The following is a 23055-nucleotide window of genomic DNA, read 5'->3' as shown; positions in this document are numbered from 1 at the left end:
GTGGCGACTCGGGCTCTCTGTTTCCTCAGCCGTAGGAAAGGGCTGGGGAGGCACCCGCCGGGGTGGGCGAGGAGCCAAATCCCGGAGCTGCGGCGTTCCTCCCGCTCGGAACCAGAGTCGCGGGGCCCTTCGGGAAGACAGCGCGCCCCTTCTGGCCCGCCCCAGAGGACCGTCTGGCTGCTGCCGCCCGGGGTCCGTCAGTGTCGCAGAGAGGGGGTCCGCGGGGGAAGCCGGCCGCGCCTCTACCACTCGGCCCCTCCCCGCCCCCTCCAGCCCCGCCCCAAGCCCGCAGCTCCCCCCCCCAGCAGAAGCCGAGCCTGGTCCACCCGTGCCGCCGCCTCCGGAGAGCCCAGAGGGGCCCAAACCCTGGGGGTTTCCTGTGGCCAGGCTCTCCGGGCGCACACGCGCCGTTGTTTCCTCCGAGGAGGTGGGGCGCGAGCGAGGCTGAGGCGGGTCTCGGGGCCCGGCGGACCCGGCGGCGCTCGCAGCGCGGGAATCCCCGAGGGACGCGCTCAGTGTCCGGGGCCTGGCTCCCCCGGGGCCAATCGACTGCGGAGCAGCCACACCCAGATCCCGCTAGTGTGGCCCCGGCTGACGAAGCGGGGAGAGAGAAACCCCCGCGCGCCAGGCTGCACTGCACAGGAAGTCGGGGGCTCCACGCGCCACGCGGCGCCGCCCGGGGCAGCACGGCGAGCACACGCGAGGCAGAGGTGACCCCCGGACGCCCGCCCAGCCCAGGCGGCCAATGGCTTTTCGAGCCCCGATTTGGCGTAGGGACTCGCAGGGCCACGACCCCGCCGCTAACTGCACAAAACGAAAATGGACCCCTGAGGGTCGCGGTGCGAGCGGACGCTGGGTCCCTGCACAGAGCCGCGAGGGTCGCCTTCGTCCGCGCCCCCGAAACCCTGGCGGCCAGGGTGAAACGGGAAAGTCGTTGCTAACGAACCGCACCAGGCCCGCGAGAGGCCGGCCTGGCGCACACCGCCCCCCGGCCACGAACCGGCCGTCCGTCCGCGCACGTTCGGCTCACGGCTCCCAACGGGCAGCGAATAGCAGTAATAGGTGTCACTTATTAATTAGTATGGGACACCACCCAAGAAGGCGACAACGCCCAGCATTTTACCCAGTGCTTGCTCTCTGCTGGCGCGGAGTCCACTGCTATCTCACCTGAGTCCCCACAGCAATTCTACGGGGTGGGGGCTTTTTGAACCCAGAGGAGGACATGATGGGCCAACGTGCCCGCCTAAAGGCCGCGCTTCTGCCTCTGCGCTCCAGGCGCGACCCCACATGAAAGCCCCGGACGTGGCGCCCACAAGCCCTGTGTTCGGGCTCTGAGCCCGCTCGGGTCCCAGTTCTCCCGGTGCAGGCTGCGCATCACGAGGGAACGGCCCGTGGGCTGGATCGCGGGGCCGGGGCGAAGCTCGGGGCTCAGGTCGCCTCCTGGAAACCGAGCTGAGACTTTGCGACCGGGAAACGCCCGAGCGGGAGGCCAGGGCCGTCCCTGCGCCCCGACCCGGCAAAGGACAGTCCCGAGGGCTGGGAGGGGACAAGGGGACAGGGAGCCGCCCGCTCCGCAGCGCGCGCGAGTCAGGCGGCCTGGCGTGTGGCCCCGGGACAGACCTCGCTACCACCAGCCGTTTGTTGGTGAAACCGGAGCAGATTCGCGCGCGTCCAGTCCGGCCGTTCGGCCCGTGGACTCCGAGGTCCGGCTTCCTCCGCCCGTCCGCATCCCGGAGAGTGTCCCCGAGAACGTTTGCAGTGCTCCCCGCAACCCGAGCCCGGGGCAGCCGTGGCCCGCGACGGCGCCGGCGGCTACCGCGCCCGGCCGCTCGCCTGGGGCTCTTTCCCGAACGGGACGCACGGAGCGTGCCGAGTGGATCCTCAAATCTGCATTCTTTAGGGAGATAAAATATGTTCTCGTATTTTTTCCTGATTTCCCATTAAAACCTTTGCCTAACTAAACTCCCATCCACCGGGATTTATTTCGTCCCCGGGGAGATAAATCAGGGGGCAAATTTACGGCCCGGGAGGCACCTGCCGCGCTAATGGGCGCTTCATGGAGTGCGGGCCGCGGGCGCGGGCGGGGCGCGGGCCAATGGCGGGGCGGCGACACCGGCAGCCAATCACCGCGCGCGCCGCCCGGGGCCCCGCGGTTATCTGCGCGCCCGGCCCGCGCGGCGCCGCTCCGAGCGGACCTGGAGCCGCCGCCCGCCCGCCCGCCCGTTCGCCCAGCCCGCGCCGGACCGCCGCCCTCCTCCCGCCCTCCATCCGGGCCGTCGGCGCCAGCGCCCCGCGGCCCCGCGCCCCCGCTGCAGCCGCGCCGCCCCGACCGCGCGAACTTCCCGGCCGGGGGGCGGCGGCGGCGGGGCCCGGATGGGCACTGGGGCCGGCGGCGGCGGCGGCGGCGGGGCCCATGGACGCTAACCGCCCGGGCGCGTTCGTGCTGAGCAGCGCGCCGCTGGCCGCGCTGCACAACATGGCCGAGATGAAGACGTCGCTGTTTCCGTATGCGCTGCAGGGCCCGGCCGGCTTCAAGGCGCCCGCGCTGGGCGGCCTGGGCGCGCAACTGCCGCTCGGTACCCCGCACGGCATCAGCGACATCCTGGGGCGGCCCGTGGGCGCGGCGGGCGGCGGGCTCCTGGGCGGCCTGCCTCGTCTCAACGGGCTCGCCTCGTCCGCCGGCGTCTACTTCGGGCCCGCGGCCGCCGTGGCGCGCGGCTATCCAAAGCCGCTGGCCGAGCTGCCCGGGCGCCCGCCTATCTTCTGGCCCGGCGTGGTGCAGGGCTCGCCCTGGAGGGACCCGCGCTTGGCCGGCCCGGGTAAGTGGCGCGCGCGGGGTCCAGCGTGGGGCGGTTGGGCCGCCGGCAGCGCTCACCTGCCCTTCCTTGCAGCCCAGGCCGGCGGGGTCCTGGACAAGGACGGCAAGAAGAAGCACTCGCGGCCGACCTTCTCGGGCCAGCAGATCTTCGCGCTGGAGAAGACCTTCGAGCAGACCAAGTACCTGGCGGGGCCGGAGCGCGCGCGCCTTGCCTACTCTCTGGGCATGACCGAGAGCCAAGTCAAGGTGAGGCGGCTCTGCGGCCCCGCCGTGCCCAGCAGACCCGGCCCCCGCGTCCTGCGAACGGTCCGCGAGCGGCCGCCAGCCTCGGCCTCCGCCCTGGAGGCGCCGCTGCTCTGCGCCCGGGGCCGAGGTGCTGCCCGCGGGCGTCCACGCGGGCTGCGGGATCTCGGCCCGGGGCCGCCGAGAGGCCGCGTTGCAGCGGGCTGGGCGCTTCGAAAGGCGCCGGCTGACGGTCACTCTCCGCCCCAGGTGTGGTTCCAGAACCGCCGGACCAAGTGGCGCAAGCGGCACGCGGCGGAGATGGCGTCGGCCAAGAAGAAGCAGGACTCGGATGCCGAGAAGCTGAAAGTGGGCGGCTCGGACGCGGAGGAGGACGACGAATACAACCGGCCCCTGGACCCCAACTCGGACGACGAGAAGATCACGCGGCTGCTCAAGAAGCACAAACCCTCGAACTTGGCGCTGGTCAGCCCGTGCGGCGGCGGCGCGGGGGACGCCTCGTGAGGACGCGGCCGAGCCCCGGGTTCGCACCTGCCCGTGCCCGTGCCCGAGCGGAGCGTGTATATATATTTTTACAGAATAAGTTATGCGGCGGCCGGCCGGGCTCGCGCAGGGCCGGCGGAATCACTTTGTATGATCAATAAATTATTTAACACGTCCCGTCGGAGCCGCGGGCCCCGAGGCTGCACCACGTGTCTCTTACCGAAAACCCGGCGAGGCGCCCTGCGCGGCTCGGCGGCGAGAGGTGGGGTGGGGCCCGTCCCCGGTCCCCTGTCCCAGTCCCTGGTCCCTTGTCCCTGTTCTCGCCCCCGGTCCCTTGTCCCCGTCCCCACTCCCTGGTCCCCGGTCCAGTCTTCGTCCCCGCGTGGCCTGTGCCTTCGGCCCGAGGGTCGCCTGGGTCGGGCTCGGCGGCGGCGGTCGCGATGGCCTCACCCCGTGTCCCCGCGGCTTGGGCGGCGGCGCAGGAGCGAGGACACAGCGGCAGCCGCGCGGGGAGGAGCCTGACGGCGGGGACGGAGCGGGGCGCCGGCAGGTGCGACGCGCGGCAGCAGGTACGGCCCCCCCTTCACCTTTCACCTTGGGTTTGGGCGCCTCCCGCGGCCCCAGACTCGGGCAGCCGGACCGAGTGCCGCGGCGCCCGCTCAGCGGAGGGGTTTTGGGGCAGACTGAAGCGCATTCGGGCCCCGATCTGGCAGGCGGGCCGCCCCCCCGTCCCCGTGTGGTTCCCTTTCCCGCGGCCCGGGTGGGGCGGGTTCTGACCCGGTTATAGATGTGAAAACGCTCCCGTCGGGTGAAATAAACTAGGTTTTAAGTCCAGCTGCCCTTCAGCTACCAATTTATTGATTTTTCATCGGTAGAAAGCGCTATTTAATTTACTTGGGACTCAGAAAAATTCAGAGTAATTCTCCCCGCCGGGCTCGGCGCAGCCGGGGGCTTGGGGAAGCCGGTCCGACGCGCGGGGACCCGGGATCCGTGAGGACCGGGCCCGGGCGCCCTGCCGCAGCCCTGACCACGGACTCCGGGACGCCCCCGCTCTGGCCGTTTTCGCCCCGTGAACCCAGGGCTGCGGTTCCGGTTGGCCACATGGCGGACTCTGTTCTGGTCACAGCAGACCACCAGGTCTGTCCCCGACTCCGTGGCTGAGGCTCCCCGTGGTTGCATCTTAATGGGTGTAACTTTTAACAAACTAAATGATTATGTCACTATAAGATGTCTCTTGGAAGGCATTTTTGAAAAGTTCAAGAGAAATGTAAAAGGCTGAAGTATTTTGTTGGGTTTTTTACCACATGGCTGCATCATCAATTTAAACAACTGAACCCCTGGCTGGTTTTCTTTTTAAGGAAGCAATATGAAAATCTGTTTCATTTCTGTGAGTGAACTATTCATTCTGCTCAAGTTAAGAGCAAAGGAATTTCCAGTTTTCAAGTTTTGAGGAAAGCAGTGTATTTAATCTCATTTAAAAATGCTGAGGGGTAAATCCCATTAGTTACCCTACAGTAAAAAATCCAAAAGGTGATTCTTCTGCTTCAACTAATGGCTTAGTTGAATATCTGATAGGATGAAACTCCAGGATTTCCAAGGAGCCTGATGTGAAATAGGCACGGCAGCACACTGCTGTCACTTAGCATGTCAGAGGGGACGGGGAACGAAGGAAGGGACAGAAAGCAGACCAGAGCTGTTGTCACCACGATCAATTTTATTGCTTAGGAACCGGAGCGGTCATTTTTAAAGGCCTCCACAGTGACCGACAGCTGAAACCCCGTTAAACAGATCGCCATGGGGCAGACTGCCGCGTGGCCTATGGACAGAGCAGTGACCACAGCACGGACACGGACCCCATCGTACTGTCAAGAACAGACTCGGCAAGCGGACACCCGTCACCAGCAGTGGTAGTGATTCATCTACCCGAGGCCTCGCCGTCCAGGACTTCTGTAGTGTTCTAAAGCAAACCAATAAACATGGTTGTGTTTCATCCACAGGCTCTGCGATGGCCTTTCAATGCCGTACTTAGTGCTAACAGGAGATACTGCAGCAAGGCTGTGACACAGGTGTTTGCAGCTGGAACCAAGGACATTTACAGTTTTGTTTCTCAATGTTTTATATACAGCCCACGTTAAAAGCAATTTCTATCGGAAGCAGACTAGGCTACTCTATTTCTCCCATGATATTATTGTTTTATGTAGAATACTTGGCACCATAGAACAGTAACAAAAGACAGACACAACGGTTTACAAAATTCTTAAAAGGTACACCCGAGCTACTATCAACTTCACATTCAGTTCTCAATGTTACAGAGGAGAGTCAGGAGGATAGCTGCTCGTGGCCGTGCTGCGGCCGGTCCTCCAAGGGACAGCCCTGCGGGGTCTTGCCGGGTGCACAGATCTGAGGACGGACACGCAGCTCCCAGACGCCACTCCTACCTGTGGACAGGACGCGCACGGGCATTCACACTGGAAAGTATACTTAGCATAAGTTTTGGTAAGATTTATAAATTATTTTCAAAAAGTATATATTTATATATATGTAGAAATGGAAAGCAGCTGCAGTGTGATTCAGAGGCCATGTGACATGGCAGCACAGTAACTAAGGAGGGGCCATCCCAGTGCCGAGGAGGGCCCCGCGCTCTGCTAACGTGGCTCTGCTAACGTGGCCACACCGCCTGAGACAGCAAAGAGCCCGCCCGTCTCCCCCCCGGGCCACCCCTCCAGCTGACAGAGGGGACGCTGGACACTTGTGGGGTTTCTACGCTGGGAAGCTCCTCCACACCGACAATTATTAAAAGTTGAAAACTGTGAAGTCTAAAATACAGAATCTCTTTGCTGTCTATTAGAGTTTTGGCAACAGGATTGTGACTTATTTAAAAAACCCAATATTTCTACTTAATGTCACATGAACAGACAAGACAGTGAGGTATGTGAGGCTTTTCCGGAACCCTCCGGAGGCTGAAGCGGAAGTGTGGGGCCGGCCGTCTAGTGGGTGGCGCTCAGGCGGGTTTCTCGATGCAGCTGTAAGAGTGTGGTTTCAATAGACTTCGACTTCGACTTCTGTGTGCCCCTCGGCTACAGGCAGGTCACGTGGAGGGCCCTCCTGTGCCGCGGGCATCTCCTCCCTGCCGTGGAATCAGTCATTTGTTAAAGGAACAAACACACCAGAAAAAGCTCAGAAAAGGTGAACTGGAGGGAAGGGTCATATTTACCACCGCGTCACTGCACGACACAACACTTGTGCACATGTGCGTGAGGTTTACCTGCCCCGGGCGCAATTCGGAAGGCCAGGAACACGGGCTGCGTTGGGGACAAGAGCAGGGTGTCAGGACCGATGTGGTGAGTACCACCAGCCTCACTCCCTCACGTTCGTGGGGCTGCCTGAACCGCAGCCGGCGGAGTCCACGGTCAGCACGGGCCAAGGCCGTCACCCTGTCATGTGCTCGGGGCACCAGCGTGAGAGCTCGGTTAACGGGACTGAAGCCTGGCTGGGCCACCACAGGCCCAAGGCAAAGGGCCTCCATGTTTTGTGGAGAGAGAATCATTTCCAGATAAAAACGAACGTGAAAACTGACTTAAAGGACAGCAGAATAAGCCCCAGATACCATGGAGGACAGAACGCCAGTCCCCGGGGCTGCTCCTGCTGGGCACCTGTGAGGGACCCGCCTTAGGGTGATGCGTCCAGTGGTCTCAGCCCAGAGGCCTTGAAAATGGTGGCCATCTCTAGTTTGGCCGAAGGTGAGACACAACCTATGGGCCCACATGACTGGTGTTGGTACATCACGTGTGGAAATACCCGGTGTCTCCCCAAAGGGCTGGCTCTCTAACACTCACATTTCCCCTGCACTGTGGACACTGTGCTCGGCATAGGAAGGCCATTAAAATATTCCAAATATTTTCACTGGAAAAATGGCCTTCAGAAAATCAGCCGTTGATGCAATATTTTTTTACAAATAGTAAAAATGTATATTTTATTTTATTGCGACTAGTCATTTCTGCCTTCTTATCTATCTAGCCACCCACCTATCTACCTACCTTCTGGTATTTTATTAAAATTCAGTAAAAACAGACCAACGTGGCCTACTCTGTGCAGCGACTAAGGAGGCATAGAAGAGGAGGCCAGAGAAGCCACCAGCCCCGCCACCCGCCCGCTCACCCACTGTCCAGCCCCAGGCCCAGCCCCTGCACCGCAGCCCGTTACGTCACCTTGTGGTCTCCCATGCAGACGTTGGGCCCGATGTGGTCGTAGGTGACAACCTTCTCCTCGCTCTCCGACTGGGAAAAGCCAACAGAGAGGGACGGTGTGGGAGGCAGGAAGAGCAGGGCTTCCTTGGGGGCAGAGAGGTGACCGTCCCTGCGAATGAGCTGCCCGCCACCCACCCTGCCCACTTCCCCACAGGGCTCTGGCTGCCTGAGAGCTGCCAATGTGCCCCTGCTCCCTACGAGGGAGCGGCTGGCTGGTGCACAGAAAGTTCTGGCAGTCCTGGCAGCACTTGGGCACCTTGGCCCCTGGCTCTCCCGGCTGAGGGGGCTCCTGCCTCTGAAGGGTGGTGATGTGGGGGAGCCCGGCGTGGGCCCCCAAGCTCTCCCCTGGCACGTGCCCCTGAGCCCAGGAGGCGTGGCCCGTGTCACTGCGCAGCGCACCTGTGCACTCGCTCTTCCAGGACGGACGGAAGCCACGCGTCTCGCTCTGTCTCCCTGTTTACATTTGTTTTGACAGCTGGTTCTATTAACCCACCACACCCTGTTCAAATGGGAACAGACGCCACTGGATTCCACGCTGCTGACAGAGTGATCTGTGTACGTTAATTAACCGCTGTGTGCACACTGTTGCCTCTGCAGCCCGCCTCTGCGAGCCTGCAGACACTGATCTTCTGGGTGTGACGGTGACAGTCTGTTCCTGGCATCTGTCAGCTCTGACTGGGCCGGAATTTTATATCCTCGGCTGAAGCATCTGAGACTATAAAGTTAAAACTGAATTATCTTTGATGCAGTGGGAAGCGTAAGGTCAGGTTTACTCTCCAGCATGGTCGCCTGCCAGAAAGTGTGAAAACACAACCTCCTGCACAGTCTGCGTGTCCCATCCCTCACGGTCGCCACGCTGCCGTCACGGAAGCGCGGCACATTCATCAAACGCAGCGCAGTAATTTACAAAGGCAGCGTAAAATGGTGGATTTCCAACTGCATGACCGTGAGACATACAAACAAATCATGGGGCGCACGCACCTTGCCGCGCATCCATCACCGAGGCCCTGGCAGCGCCCCCGCCCGCCACTTCTGGCGTTTTAGGGCTGGGGAAGCAGAACGGAAAACGACGCCGACGTAACCGAGCATGGCATGATGGATGACGCCCAGGAAGCTGCTCTCAGTGCAGCAACCCCCAGGAAGGCGGTGGCCCTCCTGACTGGCTGCCCAGCCAGCTCTGTCCCCACTGTGTCTGAAGCATCAAATCTTGGCCTCCAAACCAGAGAAGATGTGAACAAGTGTGAACAGTGGGGACAGCGTGGGGTTCCAGCTTCCGTCCACATTCTCGGCACTCCTGCTGACCGTGCCTTTACCTCGGAGAGCACTCTCCTGGGTCTCCCACGTTTCCCTGGTAGATGACTTTTTCTCTTCTCTGTACCCCGAGGCCCCCGGAGGTGCCCGATCTGGCCGGCGGCCCTGCACCAAGCTCATCCCACGTGCTCAGAGCTGGCAGGCGTGCGACCGTACTGTCCACTCATCTCATTCCTCCCATGGTCATCTCCTGGGTGCTGATCAGCAGGCCCAGCAGAGAGGGCAGGGCTGTGTCCTAGGCCAGGTGCCAGGCAGGCTCCTCTCCGGTCTGTGCGCTTAAGCCAACGTCTGATGCAGCTTCACTCAGCAAGGCCTCGAGGGGAAGGGGCCCAAGTGGCTGTCCTCGGTGATGGGCCCTGAGCATGAGGGTGTCACAGCCACCCGGGTGCAGGCCCTGCCCACAGGCCAGGAGAGGACTGCCGTGGCTGGCCTGTCAGAGCAAGCTGCAGCAGTCCCCGCCAGCCCCTGCCTCCAGCCAAGCCCCCCTGCAGGCTGCCTCCCCGCACACCGGGGTGCTCGGGCTCAGGCAAGAGCACTGAGGCCGGCCCTCAATGCAAAGGCCAGTAGCGCCTCTCAGCGGGGAGCTGCAGGGGCCCACTGAGCAGGGGGACGGGCGTGGTGTGCAGCTGGAGCAGCTCCTGGGGGCTCAGCCCTCTGGCTGTCACCCCTCTTGCCCCCATGTGCCCCACGTCCCTGGGTGAGGGCCCAGGGTCTGGCACAGGGGCACAGACAGGGTCCCTTGGTGTAGTTGAAGGGGCCACGGAGGGGGCCACTGGGACCTAAAACAGATGCATTGAGGTCGGGGGAGGGCCTGGTGCTCCAGCCCAGCCCTGCGGTGGGGTCGCCAGCGCCTCCTGCCCCTCCTGACTGCCACCCACGTCACGTTGGGCCCGTCTACTCTGAGCCCTGAACATCAGGCTGCTGTCTGACGAATCGATGACCTTCATTATCATATTTTTTCACAAATGGAGTTGAGAAAACCAATTCAGATATTGATTCTTTTGAAAAACACTCCTTTTTTGTTAAAATGTGGGCACTGAAAAACCCTGGAAAATCAAGAGGCCACAGGAAACCTGAACATTCTGACACCCAGCGCACTGGACCGTCTCCTGAACGTCGCCCGTTCATTCTAACGGGTCAGGCCCAGTGTGAACCTGGCTGATCTACAGTTTCAGAAGGTCACGACAGACGTCTCGACCACACTGCCCAGCTCACAAGCTCCTCTGTAGACAGGAGCGCACTTAATCCCCGAGAATATAGTAAACTATAACGATTTTTAAAGCTCTGACGACCAGAAAGATACCACACGCTCACAGGGGCTAGAGACCCAGCTCCGTCTGCAGACCCTGCAAGCCTGCGCACTGGCTCCAGAGTGACCAAGGGCCGTCACGGGACGGGTCAGGGCTTACACCAGGCCCACAGCAAGACAGGCACTCCAGACCCAGCAGCTCCCCACCTGGGCTGTTGCCCTGGGTCCCTCTGAGGGGCCCGTCCCGGGGCCACAGTGGGCGGCACTGGGGGCTCCCGCACTTACCCTCAGAATCAGCTCCTTGGCAGATGGGGACATGAGGACACGGTCGCACCAGGCGGGGCACCGGGTGTTCATGTACTGCTGGCCCTGGCTGCAGTCCTCGCTGTACGGGTAGCTGGGGAGACAGGACACAGGCTCGGTCAGCGCTGCCTGGCTCCAGCCCCTCCTCCAGCCCCTCCTCCTCCCGAGGGAGGGCTGTGCAGATTCTTTGCCCACTCACCTGAGCATAGACAACCCTCTCCAGGGGAAGAATACACATACAGAAGTTTCTAGAATGTGAAGTCAAACTCACAATTTAAGTTTTCACTTGCATTGTAGTTCTAGCACAGTATCTTCAGATAAACCATTCCTTAAAGAAGTGAATCGTCTACTAAACTTTGGCTTTATTTTTGGACATGGTCTACAGCACAAACCTGCAGGGGAGAAATGACCCCCTGCTCCCTGACCCCCGTGACGCAGACGTGCCCAGCTCAGCGGGGTCCTCCTTCCCACCTGCACCCCAGCAACTCGGCCGTCTAATCCCGTGAAATGCCTCTAAATGCAGGTGCCTTCACTGGGGGCTCCAGCCGGGACACCTTGCACTCCCCGAGGCAGCCGACGGACAGCTGGGGCCCAACTTGGCCACAGCCTTGTCCCCACAGCCTGCTCCCCCTGCAGTGTCCCCATCTCAGGAGATGCCAGGTGCCAGGCCATGGCCTTGGGGTCATCACTGTGGCGCAGCATGTGACTGTCCCTGACTCGCTGCCCTTCCCGCCCACTGCCCCCGCTTGGCCACCGGGAGGCCTAGGGCCCCCCGGGACTGGAGGCACCACGGCCGACGACGGGCCAGCAAGTAGTGCAAACGTGGGCGAGAAGCAAGTGGGGGTGCTGCCAGCCCCAAGGTTCGGCCTCGGAGCGCCAGCTGAGCACGCCCCCATCGTCCTAGGGGCCTGGCTGGCTGTGCCTCAGACATCGGCCACTTGTCCATGGCGGCCTGGCTGAGGCCCCGCATGTTCCTCTGCCTGCGGGCGGCTTCCTCCTGTCCCCAGGACTCACCAGAACAGCCCTGCCTCCGAGTTCTATGCTGCGCGGTGGGCCTACCCCCGTCCACTCACAAATGCTGACCCCACCCCAGTGGGCACTTTGACGGGAACTGCACCAAAGTAAATGAACTCGGTTCAGAATGAGCCTGCTTGGGGAGGGCCTTGGCTGTGGCAGGTGTGTACCCACAGACGTGGTGTGTCTGCTGATCTGTGGTGCGTCTTGTATGGCCTTCAGTAGAGTCTACAAATTTCCCTTGTAAAGACGAATGTGTTTTCTTAGGTTAATGGAATTTGCTGTGAAGGGCACCATGTTCTCTGTTAAATTTCTCTGCTCCTTTCAGCGGGAAGAGAAGAACGCGACTGGCTCTGGGGGCTGCTCCTGTCGCAGCACCTGGTCAGGTGGGGACTCCGGTCTGGCCTCAGACCCACGTCACTCTGAGCCTCAAGCATCTAGGAGGCGGTCAGACCCACAGGTCACGACTGCCCAAGCCGACGGTCCAGCCTTCTCCGTCCTCCCACGGGGTCCCACACTCTCATAGGAAACTCGACTGTGACCTTGGCCCCCGCAGGGAACTACTGCTTTACTTGGTTAAAGACCCAAAGCAGCAACTACGGTTAAAAGCAAACCTGGCTCGCCCTGCTTCTCACCGCATCGCCCTTTTAAAGAGCAGAGAGCACCAACACCCTGCAGACTTCTTCTCAGGAGAAGTGGCGAGCCAATGGCCGGCCCGTCTCCCGACACCGAGTGCCAGGGCTCCTCCTTCAGGGCCTTCCCAGTTAAACTCAACTGTGACCATGAGAGACGGACATCTGCCCAGCTAGGACCTGCCTTGCCTCACACACAGCATCTAATCTGGGTGCCCAGGGGACACGGGGGACGGGCTCCATGCAGTGGGACCCACAGGCCACATGGCCCTCCTCGGGGAACGCGTCACCTGGCTACTGCGGCAATCAGGGGTCCACACCGGTCTACCCCAAGTTTCCAAAGGACAATGTGCTGAGTCACTTCAGAGCAAGCCCCCGGCTGGGGGCAAAGGTCAGGGGTGAGGCTGGCTGGCAGGCCTGTGGCCACGGCTCAGAAGGTCCTCCAGGCTCTGAGCCCATGGGGAGCTCGTCAGTGCCCAGGTGTAATTTTCCCTTTCTGTGGGCGTTGTGCTGGGGCACAAGGTTCTTTGCTACGAGCAGCGACAGGACAAGTGTATCCAGCAGGAATCTGTGGCCGACCTGGCAGGTATCTGTGAGGCGAGGTCCACCACCTGCTTCCCCCACCCGGCAGGAAGCAGCTACACTTTAAAGGGAGCACTGTCTGGCGGCTCTCTGTGCCTGATGCTGTGAGTCAGGCGCTTCCTGCCGATTCTCGAGCATTCCACCACATCCCCTAGCCCCAGCTGCTCCCCTCTGGGTGACCTCAGAGGAGGGGCAGGCACGCAACTGCACACGGCTCCACAGGAGGCATAGGAGGCCCGGCTTAAAAGCACCACTCAGAGACGTGATCCGGCCGGACACAGGACTGAAGTCCACGTGCTTCATACCCGCCGTCTGATACTCAGTTACGCCTAGGACACTGTTGCTACTGCAGAGACTGCCCCCCGAGTGCCTGCCGGTCTGGGGGTCCCGTCTGAGGCTGTACCACGACACCCACAGATCCCTGCGGGGAACGTGCCCCAGGGCCCAAGTTCAGTGTAAATTCTGGGGGTCCTGGGGTGGAAAGTACACAAAAGGTGACTTTTAAGTAAGTCTAAGCGATGCTCCCTTGCATGCGGAGGAAGTGTTGGGAGCACCGCGTCTGCCTCTGTCCATCCACGGCCCCGGATCTGACGGGGTCGCCGCTCGGACAGTGGCTCTGGTGTGGAGAAACGGAGCAGAGCCACGAGGCGCCAGAGTGCTGGCAAGCTTCCGGGCCAGCCCTCAACCTGTGTGCCCAGAAGGAGTCCTGGGGGTCCCTCGTGGCCCTAGCCCCTTTGTGCTGCCACAGGCGTGTCCACAGGCAATTCAACAGGAGAAAGAAGCTGGTCCTGACGGCTGCCCTAGCGGGGGTGGGCAGGGGCTGTGGGGGGGCAGCGCCCTCACCCCCAAAGCCCAGGGGTGCTCCCCGTGCACCCAACACCCGGGAAGGGGCCCAGCCGCTCCCAGGACCAGGCAAGGAGCAGACGAAGCAGTGCTGGCCCGGACAGGTCTGGGGAAGGCCAGCATGGGCCCGGGGAAGGAGGGGAGCCGGGCGCCACCTTATCCGTCCTCCCTACGAGCTGAGGCGCCAAGTGCGAGCCGCGAAGGAGGCGCTGCTGCGGCCACTGCACTAAGGATGGCCGAGCAGCGTGGGCCTGTGCGCCTCGGGAGCTGACAATGATTAATACAGGTGCTTGCTGTGCATGCAGACTTATCTGAAAGCAAACCCTGCGCAGGGTGGGGCCGCAGGACAGGCCGGCCCTGCCTGTGCCCTGGACGATGGGGGAGTAATCACCGTAATTAATGGCAGTGTGATAAAGGTAACAATCGCCCACCTGTCCTCACGGCCGCCCTCCCTTCCTGCCTGTCCCTCAGGCTCCCCCCTCAGGATGTAGGCAGTGGCCCCAGGGCTATGGCTGGGCTCAGGTCTCCATCTGAGTGGGCTGGGCAGGTGTGTGGGGGGGCGGTCACCACGGACCCCGAGGCCAACAACACAGCTGGGAAGGTACAAAGCCCTGCTGTGTTTGCCGGCTCCGAGGGCAGGCGACACCAGGCTCAGGAGGAAGCAGGTGGATGGCTGACTGGGTGTGGACCTCCATGAACCAGGCAAGACCAGGCACCCTTCGACACTGGCCCTCAGAGGCGGGAGATGGAGGGGGGGTGCTGCCCGGCGTTCCTCGGGGAGGCCATGAGGGCAGAAGCCACCCCCCCAGGTTCTAGCCTGATCACACAGCAACTGCTCCCAGATTACGATGCTGCGTAGTGACGGCGGACACAGCTGCCTCCAACTCCCCAGCACTGAGGACAACTTGGTACCTTTCGGAGAGAAACGGTGCAGACACCGCCCGTCACAGATTACTGATACGTTCATGGACCCGGGGGCCAGCAAACAATGGAAAGGACTTGGTTTCAAAGGCACCAGCTGTTACTGAAATCTCTGGAAAAGGGAAAGAAACAAAACCAAAATCAAAGAAGAACAAGAGCTGTGGCGATACTGAAACTATTAAGTGGAAGAATTTCACAGCAAACAACGTGCCAGGATTGAGTCGTGGCGGGTAGAGGAGCTGGTGGCACAGCGCGCCCCTGCACAGCCAGCCTGCACCGTCCCCTGGGGTGACTAGGGCCATCGGCCTTTCTCCGTACAACCGGTTCTCTGGTCCTTGTTGCCCCTCAGCACTTGTCCTGGCGCGTCTGTGTGGGCCGCGTCCCACCAGGGCTCCATGACCAGCCAGCCAGCTGGACGCGCTCCCTCCCTCCCTTCCCAAGCACCAGGCCTGGCGAACAGTGGAGCTCATCCTTCTTGGGAGAATCTTACGATTTGATGTATGTTATTATAGACACGAATCTATAGATGGTTGAACTTTAAATTGTGGCCCACAACTAAGTTTGAAAAGAGCCTCCTAATCCTTACTTTAAAAATATACGTCTTTGTTGAAGACACACCTCCTCTGGCTGGACCTGTGCAGTAAAGCTAATCTCCATGTTGTGTATGTTTTTGTCTTTTTCAAAAGCTAAAACTTGATCTTATTCTGTAATGAACTGGTTCAGTAAAAACATCTCTTCCCACTGTGGAGAGCGCATCTATCTCTGGGAAGGTATGACTGATTCTTCCCATTCGGCTTTCTCTGAATAAGCTGAATACTCTGCACATTCTGGTGGGTAGATCCAGAACTTTCACACCTTTCTATTCCTTCAGTCCACTTCCTGTGAAAGTATAACACACCTCAGACGGAGCCCACAGTGCAGTGGACGCTCGGCAACTCACCCCCGTGTGACCCCCACCTCAGGGGAGAGCCCGGCCCACAGCCAGCAGCCCTGGGCTCTCCTGCCACTGCCTGGAAGGTCAAGGGTCATGACCCCAGCACCGCCAACCAGCCTTGCCCGCAGCGACCTGCACCTAAAGGGGAACCGTGCAGCATTCACTGCCCGTCTGGCTCCATTTACACGCCTGATTTCAGGTTTGTTACAGAGCTGCGTGAAGCGGCAGCTCGCCGCTATGCCCTGTTGTGTGCATTCCACTTCAGGAGCAAACATCCATTCCACTGCTGGTGGGCATTTTGGTTATTTCCAGGTTTTGGCTAATTTTTGGAGTGTGATGTGTGGACCCCTGGGGGTCCCTGAGATCCTTTTTGGGGGTCCAGAAGGTAAACACTATGTTCAGAATCACACTAAGTTGCTACTGTCGTTTTCATGGTGTTGACGCTACACTGACGGGCAGAGTGCGGAGCCCCCGTGGGACTCTGGCCCCGCGGCCCCGCGGTCGCTGCGTGCCTCAGTGTCACACCCACAGTCAGAGTAGTCGGAGCAGGATAACAACTACTCTATGGAATCTCAGGCCTGGGAGACGTGATTTTTTAGGATCCGGTGGGAGGAGAGACCGGAGTGTATCTGGCGCATCCGGCCTCACACAGTGGTGTGGCCGCGCCTCGCGGTTAAGTGCCTGTGCGGCATTGCAGCTTGATTCCATGGAACACTCTTTTGCTAGAAAGGGCAGACGGACTGTGTTTGCTCAGACATGGGTATCTGACGGGTGTTTTCTCAAGACGGGATGAAATGAGCCTGCCTCTCCAAGGGAAACATCTGAGGGTGTTTGTTGCCAATGACAAAATTCAAGCTTTCAAGCAAAAACCAGAATGTTGGAGAACTTGCATTCACCCACCCCGGGAGCCTGGCAGCACCCCACTGCACACAGGCCTCTGCTGAGCTTGGTGGTCCTGAGGAGGCACCATGTGATGCTGCGAGGGACACGTGCCAGCATCTGGGGCTTCTCCACAGCTGGGCAACCCAGGGCTGCCGAAAGACCAGCGTGACGTCACAGTCACGCACGTGGGCCAAAGACCCCTTCCAAGGGAGAAGCACAGCTCACGCATACGGCTTCAGAGCCACACTGCAGCTAAGTTTATGCATCATCGTTTCTCACAGTGAGCACACAGGAGCACCCACAAGGGCGCTGTTTGCACCCCCTTCCCAGGCACACACCTGCGAGGCTGGCTCTGCCTCACACGCTCCACCGGAACCACCACAGTGGGGCCATGGCAGAAGCAGATATGAGACTCAGGCTGTCCTCCACTAAACTGAACTTGAGGGAAATTCTTTTGAATCTGAAACAATGCCATCTCCTCAAAAATTATTTTTTGTTTGGGAAAGTTATTTTTTCATAAAAACGTTATTTATGTTAACATGTAATGGGTTTATTATGGTCATTTTAAAATAAATTAATAAATATTTGTAAATTATAGTAAACTATCAATAGATATAAACGCACATAAAAAAAGCCCTCCAGGGGCCGGCCCAGTGGCGCAAGCAGTTAAGTGCGCGTGCTCCACTGCAGTAGCCCAGGGTTCGCCAGTTCGGATCCCGGGCGCGCACCGATGCACCACTTGTTGAGCCATGCTGTGGCGGCGTCCCATATAAAGTAGAGGAAGATGGGTATGGATGTTAGCCCAGGGCCAGTCTTCCTCAGCAAAAAGAGGAGGATTGGCAGATGTTAGCTCAGGGCTGATCTTCCTCACAAAAAAAAAAAAGCCCTCCAGGGTCCCCAGTAATTCCAGGGGGTAAGGGGATCCTGGGACCAAATGAGGGAGAGCCACTGCTCTCTGGGATTTGTCCCCAAAGGGACTTTCAACGCCAGCCCTTTGGATGGTAGGACATGGTTTTTCTTCTTAATAAGTGGAAAGTTTCAGTCATTTCACTACTTGAGGACTTCCACACATACTCTGTTGTTTTTTAAAGTGAGCCCACTGCAGTGACACGACAGATAGCTGTCATCTTTCACACGTGAAGAGTCCACACCAAGAGATGTGGAAACAAACCCCTGGTCACCCCATGGACGGAGCGCAGGCGGCTGCAGCGCAGGAACCTGGCGCCTCTGTGGCTAGAACGGGCCAGAGTGATGGCACAAGGAACGTCCAAGTCTCTGCTGTGGGGCAACCTGGTGGGAACTCTGAGGTGCCCGGCTTCCGTGGAGGGAGGTTTCGGAAGGGCTGTTCTGGGGGAGCGGGCAGGGAGCGCCATTGGGCAGGGTCTGGGCCTGAAGGCTCAGCCACCAGAGGGGACCGCGCCATTCTACAGGGGACTCGGTTCGGGACCCACCGCGCTCACCACCCACTTGCTGTGCGCAGCTGTAAGAATAGTTAATGCCTTGGGAAACGCTGATGCTGCCACATTAGAGAAAAAGGCAGCTAAGCCACCTTATCTCTATACCTTGATCTCTTTATTTTAAAACAATGATAACAACTCTCAAAATTAAACTATAAATTAGAAATTTCCATCTGGCTTAGATACACAAGAAGACAGAGACTTCATGGTTACCCTGGGGGCATCCCAAATTGCAGCCCCTCATGGCTCGGCTATCCTGGGGAAAGGTGGGATTCCTGCCATCGGCTCTGAACGGCCCAAATCTGGCTTTAGAGGTGGGAGCTGTGAGTGGACACTGGGCTGGAGGGGGTGAGGAGGGTGGACAGGGCCACTTGTCCCTCTGAGGGCCTGGGCACCCAGGGAGCTGAACAGCCTGACAACACAGTATTAGGAAAGCTGATTCTCACCATTGTCTACTTCACACAACTAACGTCATGCTAAGCTCTGCATCAATGCAAAGCCAGCTGGTTTCCACAGACAGCCAGAGTGGGCGGAGCTCGTGCCTCACTGCCAACACCGCATTCTTTGTCCACCAGTTACTCTAAGCACACACTGAGCGCTTTGGACCTTAAGAGCACATGGACACACCACATAGCGTTAAACGCCTCATCTGGCCTGTGTCCTGGGCGCTGTCCCTGGCCTGGCGGGGGTGGTGGGCGCCATCTTGGAGGGCAGGGCGTAGGGCCTGGAAGGGTCTTTGTGGCGGAGGCAGCAGCCTGCTGCCACTCTAGCCTCTTGACCGCCACCCACAGCTGGTCACTTCTGTGGCTGTCCCTAATGAAGGTGCCACACACACCAGTGCCTGGAGTTGAGAACAAGAGTTGAAGGCTCCACAGATGTCTGAAATGTTAGCACCTTTTCTAGCAAAATGACAGACAGCATTAAGCCACAATCCATTAGGAGTAAAGTTCTATTAGTCCATGGAGAACAGTAACAAATGCCTTTGCTGAAGACACCCAGTCCCTCTCATCACAAGACCCGCCTGCTAAGGAAACATCTCCAGGGCCTGTCACGGGCGTGCAACTGTGCCAGTGCTTCCAGCCTGGGAGCAGAGTGGAGAGCACACTCCCCCTCTGCACTGAGAACAGTGCCCCGGCCACGGCGGGCCCTCGGGGAGCAGGTCTTGCTCTGTGAGGCTGCAGGAGGCCCTCGGTGAGGGAGTGAGAGCTCACTTCTGCCAGGACAGGGACCGAGACGCTCGACCAGTCTGCACTGCGTTCACCGCTGGAATGACAGGGCAGAAAGCACAAAGAGTTCTGACACGCACTCAGGACCCCGACTCTGCCCTCACGGCACTCCTGTGGAGCAAGCAGACGCCCCCGTGTTGTCATAATTCCCTCCTTCTGAAGAACTAAGGCAAACACAGGCCTTACCAAGAAGAAAACTTCAGCGAGGACACGCATGACAGCCCGAGGTGGCTGCTGCTCCTAGGGCTCAGTCCTCTCGGCCTTCCAGAAAGTACCAGAAGCCCAGGAGTGTGTGGGAGCAAACATGTCCTGACAAGTGCTGGGAGCCACACTGGGGATGAGAATGGACAGCCTGAGACACAGGAAGCGCTCTGTCCAGCCCTCCAGGCTAACCTCGAACAGCTTGGGAAGTGAAAAGCCATTCTTACAAAATGGAAATGTGTAGGACGAAACAATTTCTTAGGTTCTGGAGAGGAGCTGGCACAGCACATCACCGTTACTGTCAGGTCTCCACGTGGACAATCCTGCCCTGCCCAAGGCTACATGGACAAACGCAGACGTGGTGTCCATCCTCGCAGGACCCAGCCACACCTATGGAAACAGAACCCCAGGCAGGTTCTGCCCTGTGACCTCAGAAACCCCTCTCAAAGGGGAATAAGTGTGGAGACACCCAAGCTGGAGCGTCCTTCAGTCCAGAACCCACGTGCAGCAAGTGGCGAGCCTGTCTTTTCTTCTTCCCAGGGACACCGGCCTTCACATGAGCTCCAGGCAGGAGAGCGGCCCTGGGGGTCAGTGAGCAGCAGCTCGCGGGCACCGTGGGCTCAACCCCCTCCCTGGGCATCCTGGCACTGGGGGACGACAGCCCCAGTGAGACGGGGTTTCTGTGGTGGCTCTGGGCAGCCCGCATGTCCAGCAGTCCGCCTCAGACCTCCGTGGTGGGGCCCGGCCCCCCCGGAAGGTGGCGAATGCCCCCGAAGTCATCCTGGGGTTCCCAGCACTGGGCTGCGGCCCATGAGGATGTAACTCCTGCCTCCTCTCCCGCAGGGACATTGCGCCCCTGGTGAGGAGGTGCTGGGAGCACGGAACAGGAAGGAGCCTGTGAAGAGGACAGGACGCCTCAGGCCTGCCCGTCTTCCAGAAGGCTCCTCCCTTGCACCAAGTGCTCCCTCACTGCATGACTCAGCCTGAGGACCACCTCTCCCCTCTAGGCTGTGTCACCAAGCGCCCTCAGGCTGCGTCCTGGGGGTTTCTACTCCTCTGCTCCGAGACAGGGGCAAGAGAGGGCCTGCAGGGAAACCACGCCAGGTCACAAGTCCCCAGCTGCTTCCAACAGTGAGAGACTGCTCTATGTTGGCAGCTGTGCACAGACAATACACACACGCATACCCAGACAACACACACACCGAGGCACACACTTACACCCAGATGCATATTTGTGCACACACACCCTGCTCATGTGCGGCACACCAGATGCAAAACTACACATGTGCTCATGTACACACACCTTGCACATACACACACTCCCATGTATACATCCTATACATGCAAACACATATATGCTCACATGTGCACACACGCATATCCACAACTTTGCAATGCACACTTCCACATACCCATGTACGTGCACACACATACATGCACACACCACACATAGGTCCATGTGTACACACACCATGCATGTGCACACACAACCCCCCCTACACCCCAAGACACGTGCACACACCCATGCATACACCCACATACCTACATGTGTGCATATACAACCACATATGCGTGTACCAACTCTGCATACACACATGTAAACTCATGCCATGTACACACACTCAAACCCACACACACCCATGCACATACACACATCCATGCATGGGTGGACACTGTATACACACACGCAAACCCATGCACTGCACACACATGTGCACAATTAGTTCATAACCAATTCACAAAGACCCTGCACACACACACCCCCCATACCTATGCATGTACACACATGCCTACACACACGTGTATACATATGCACACATGCACAACCCATGCAGTGCCCACATACATGCACGAATGCACATGTGCCTACACAGTGCACATGAGTGAATACACCCATGCACACAATCCTCCGTACACACACCCCATGTACAGATGCACACACCTACATGTGTGCACATGAGCTCATACTCCTGCACACACAACCACACAGACACACACACACAGCAGGCCTAAGATCACACTCCACAGTAGAGGGAGAGAACACACCTGGGCAGGGACCAAACCACACAACCACCACCTCTAACGTCACCTGCTGATCTCCAGCTTGAGCTTCTGTGTACACTTCTCCCACTGATGGGAACAGCTCTCCAACCCCCCACGGCAACTCATGGGGGCTGTGAGTGCTAACTAATGTCACAAACATGGTTTTTAAAATACAATGAACCAAAGGGAGGGACCACATTGGGTGTGACCCCAGCAGTGGGGGAGGGGGATGGATGACCAGGAAGTGGGGGAGAGGGATGGATGACCTGGCAGTGGGGGAGGGGGATGGAGAACTGGGTGGGGGGAGAGGGGAATGGATGACTGGGCAGTGGGGGCGGGGAGTGATGACCTGGGCAGTGGGGGAGGGGGATGGATGACTGGGCTGGGGGGCGGGGGATGGATCACTGGGCAGTGGGGGAGGAGATGGATGACCTCGCAGTGGGAGAGGGGATGGAGGACTGGGGGAATGGATGACTGGGCAGTGGGGGCGGGGGGGTGATGACCTGGGCAGTGGGGGAGGGGGATGATGACCTGGGCAGTGGAGGAGGATGGAGGACCTGGGCAGTGGGGGAGGAGGATGGATGCCCTGGGCAGTGGGGGAGGGGGACAGATGACCAGGCAAGGGAGGCGGAATGGCCTCTGGAGCCTTTGGTAGGTTTCTCACCACAGGCTTGTGCTGTGACTGGGCTGAGAGGTCAAGGGCACTTCTTACTCTGAGCTGGCCCCCCCAATTGGTAAGCCGATGTTTAGTTTGAACACCTTTACCTTTTCCCCATACATCCATCTCAGAAAACTTCTAAAGGTGTTTCCAAATTAAAGAGAAAATAGTGGTATTTCCAAATTAAAGGGAAAAAATCTGATAACTGAATCGATCAGCCAACCCTCCAGGCAGCCCTGCACGGCCCTCTCCCCCCTGCCCTCACTTTCCTCCCTCACAGCCCCTGCCTCCAGCTGGAGAATGCTCCCTGCTGCTGGGGGCCATGGTTTGAATGGGCCCACCCGGATGGCCCAGGACACTATCCGGGCAGTAAGGGACTCTCCTTAATCGCATCTGCAAACTCCCTTCGCCACGTCATGCAGGACCTTCACAGGTCCTGGGACGAGGGCATGGACCTCTTCCTACCCCATGAACCAATCGAACCAATCGAGCTCCATGGAGATTCATGCTTGGCAGGTCTGTCCCAAACTGAGGGCAGGCTGACCTGTCTGTGCACACAGCTTGCCCCAGGCATCCTGGAGAACACGGCAGGAGACACCCCAGCCATCAACACAGAGGCGGCTCTCTGAAGTTCCTCCCACTTGGCACCACAACATCCCCTTCCCCTATCCAGGGATGAGAAAGATCCCAGACAAACAGGAGGGATTTGACCGACAGCCAGGTTACAGCTGCCTTCCCAGGGAGGCCTGCACTTCTGCCAGTTGTGCAGGGACCGCAGCCCTGGACCTCTACTAGACCATGTGGCCACGTGAGGGCTGACCTGTCTGTCCATCCTCTCGACGTGCCTGGGTGTGGACCAGCAGGTTTCTCTGCTGCCCGGTGTCAGTGGTGGGCTTGTCCCTTGCCCACCTGGCTCCTGTGGCTTGGCCAGGTCCTGCCTGCATCTTCTGTGTCCTGATCTGGGTGACTTTCAGGGCTGCAGCGTCTGGGAGAAACTCAAGAGGCAGA

At 59.4% G+C, this 23055-nt stretch overlaps 2 protein-coding genes across 3 annotated transcripts in view; one reads left to right on the top strand and one right to left on the bottom strand.

Annotated features, from left to right (window-relative positions):
- Nucleotides 1-2212: 2212 nt before the first annotated feature.
- Nucleotides 2213-3719, top strand: NKX6-2 (NK6 homeobox 2). The gene is made up of 3 exons (XM_004438856.3): nucleotides 2213-2819; nucleotides 2892-3064; nucleotides 3311-3719. Exons 1-3 carry the CDS (start codon nucleotides 2414-2416, stop codon nucleotides 3563-3565), a joined length of 834 nt encoding a protein of 277 aa, XP_004438913.1. The 5' UTR covers nucleotides 2213-2413; the 3' UTR covers nucleotides 3566-3719.
- Nucleotides 3720-5238: 1519 nt separating this feature from the next.
- Nucleotides 5239-23055, bottom strand: part of INPP5A (inositol polyphosphate-5-phosphatase A) — a 240056-nt gene continuing 222239 nt past the window's right edge. The window contains exons 13-16 of one of the 2 annotated variants that reach the window (XM_087432894.1): nucleotides 10637-10748; nucleotides 7753-7821; nucleotides 6810-6846; nucleotides 5239-6671 (exon numbers count right to left, since the gene is read on the bottom strand). In XM_087432894.1, coding sequence (XP_087289020.1) covers nucleotides 6622-6671; nucleotides 6810-6846; nucleotides 7753-7821; nucleotides 10637-10748 — 268 coding nt within the window. In that variant the 3' untranslated portion in view covers nucleotides 5239-6621. Of the gene's footprint in view, nucleotides 6672-6758; nucleotides 6847-7752; nucleotides 7822-10636; nucleotides 10749-23055 lie in introns of both variants that reach the window. The other variant, XM_004438857.3, reaches the window with a different exon arrangement.

The sequence above is a fragment of the Ceratotherium simum genome, chromosome 6 (assembly GCF_057802395.1).
Source record: "Ceratotherium simum simum isolate JZ-2026a chromosome 6, ASM5780239v1, whole genome shotgun sequence".
NCBI classification, from domain to species: domain Eukaryota; kingdom Metazoa; phylum Chordata; class Mammalia; order Perissodactyla; family Rhinocerotidae; genus Ceratotherium; species Ceratotherium simum.
Note: the sequence above shows the minus strand (reverse complement) of the source record. Positions and strands in the feature narration are given on the sequence as shown.

Excerpts from the sequence above, each read along its gene's own strand:
- NKX6-2 (XM_004438856.3), top strand. The coding sequence starts at position 2,414 with ATGGACGCTAACCGCCCGGGCGCGTTCGTGCTGAGCAGCGCGCCGCTG. Across the intron at positions 2,820-2,891 it reads CCCGCGCTTGGCCGGCCCGG|CCCAGGCCGGCGGGGTCCTG; the intron begins GTAAGTGGCGCG and ends CCTTCCTTGCAG. Across the intron at positions 3,065-3,310 it reads TGACCGAGAGCCAAGTCAAG|GTGTGGTTCCAGAACCGCCG; the intron begins GTGAGGCGGCTC and ends TCTCCGCCCCAG.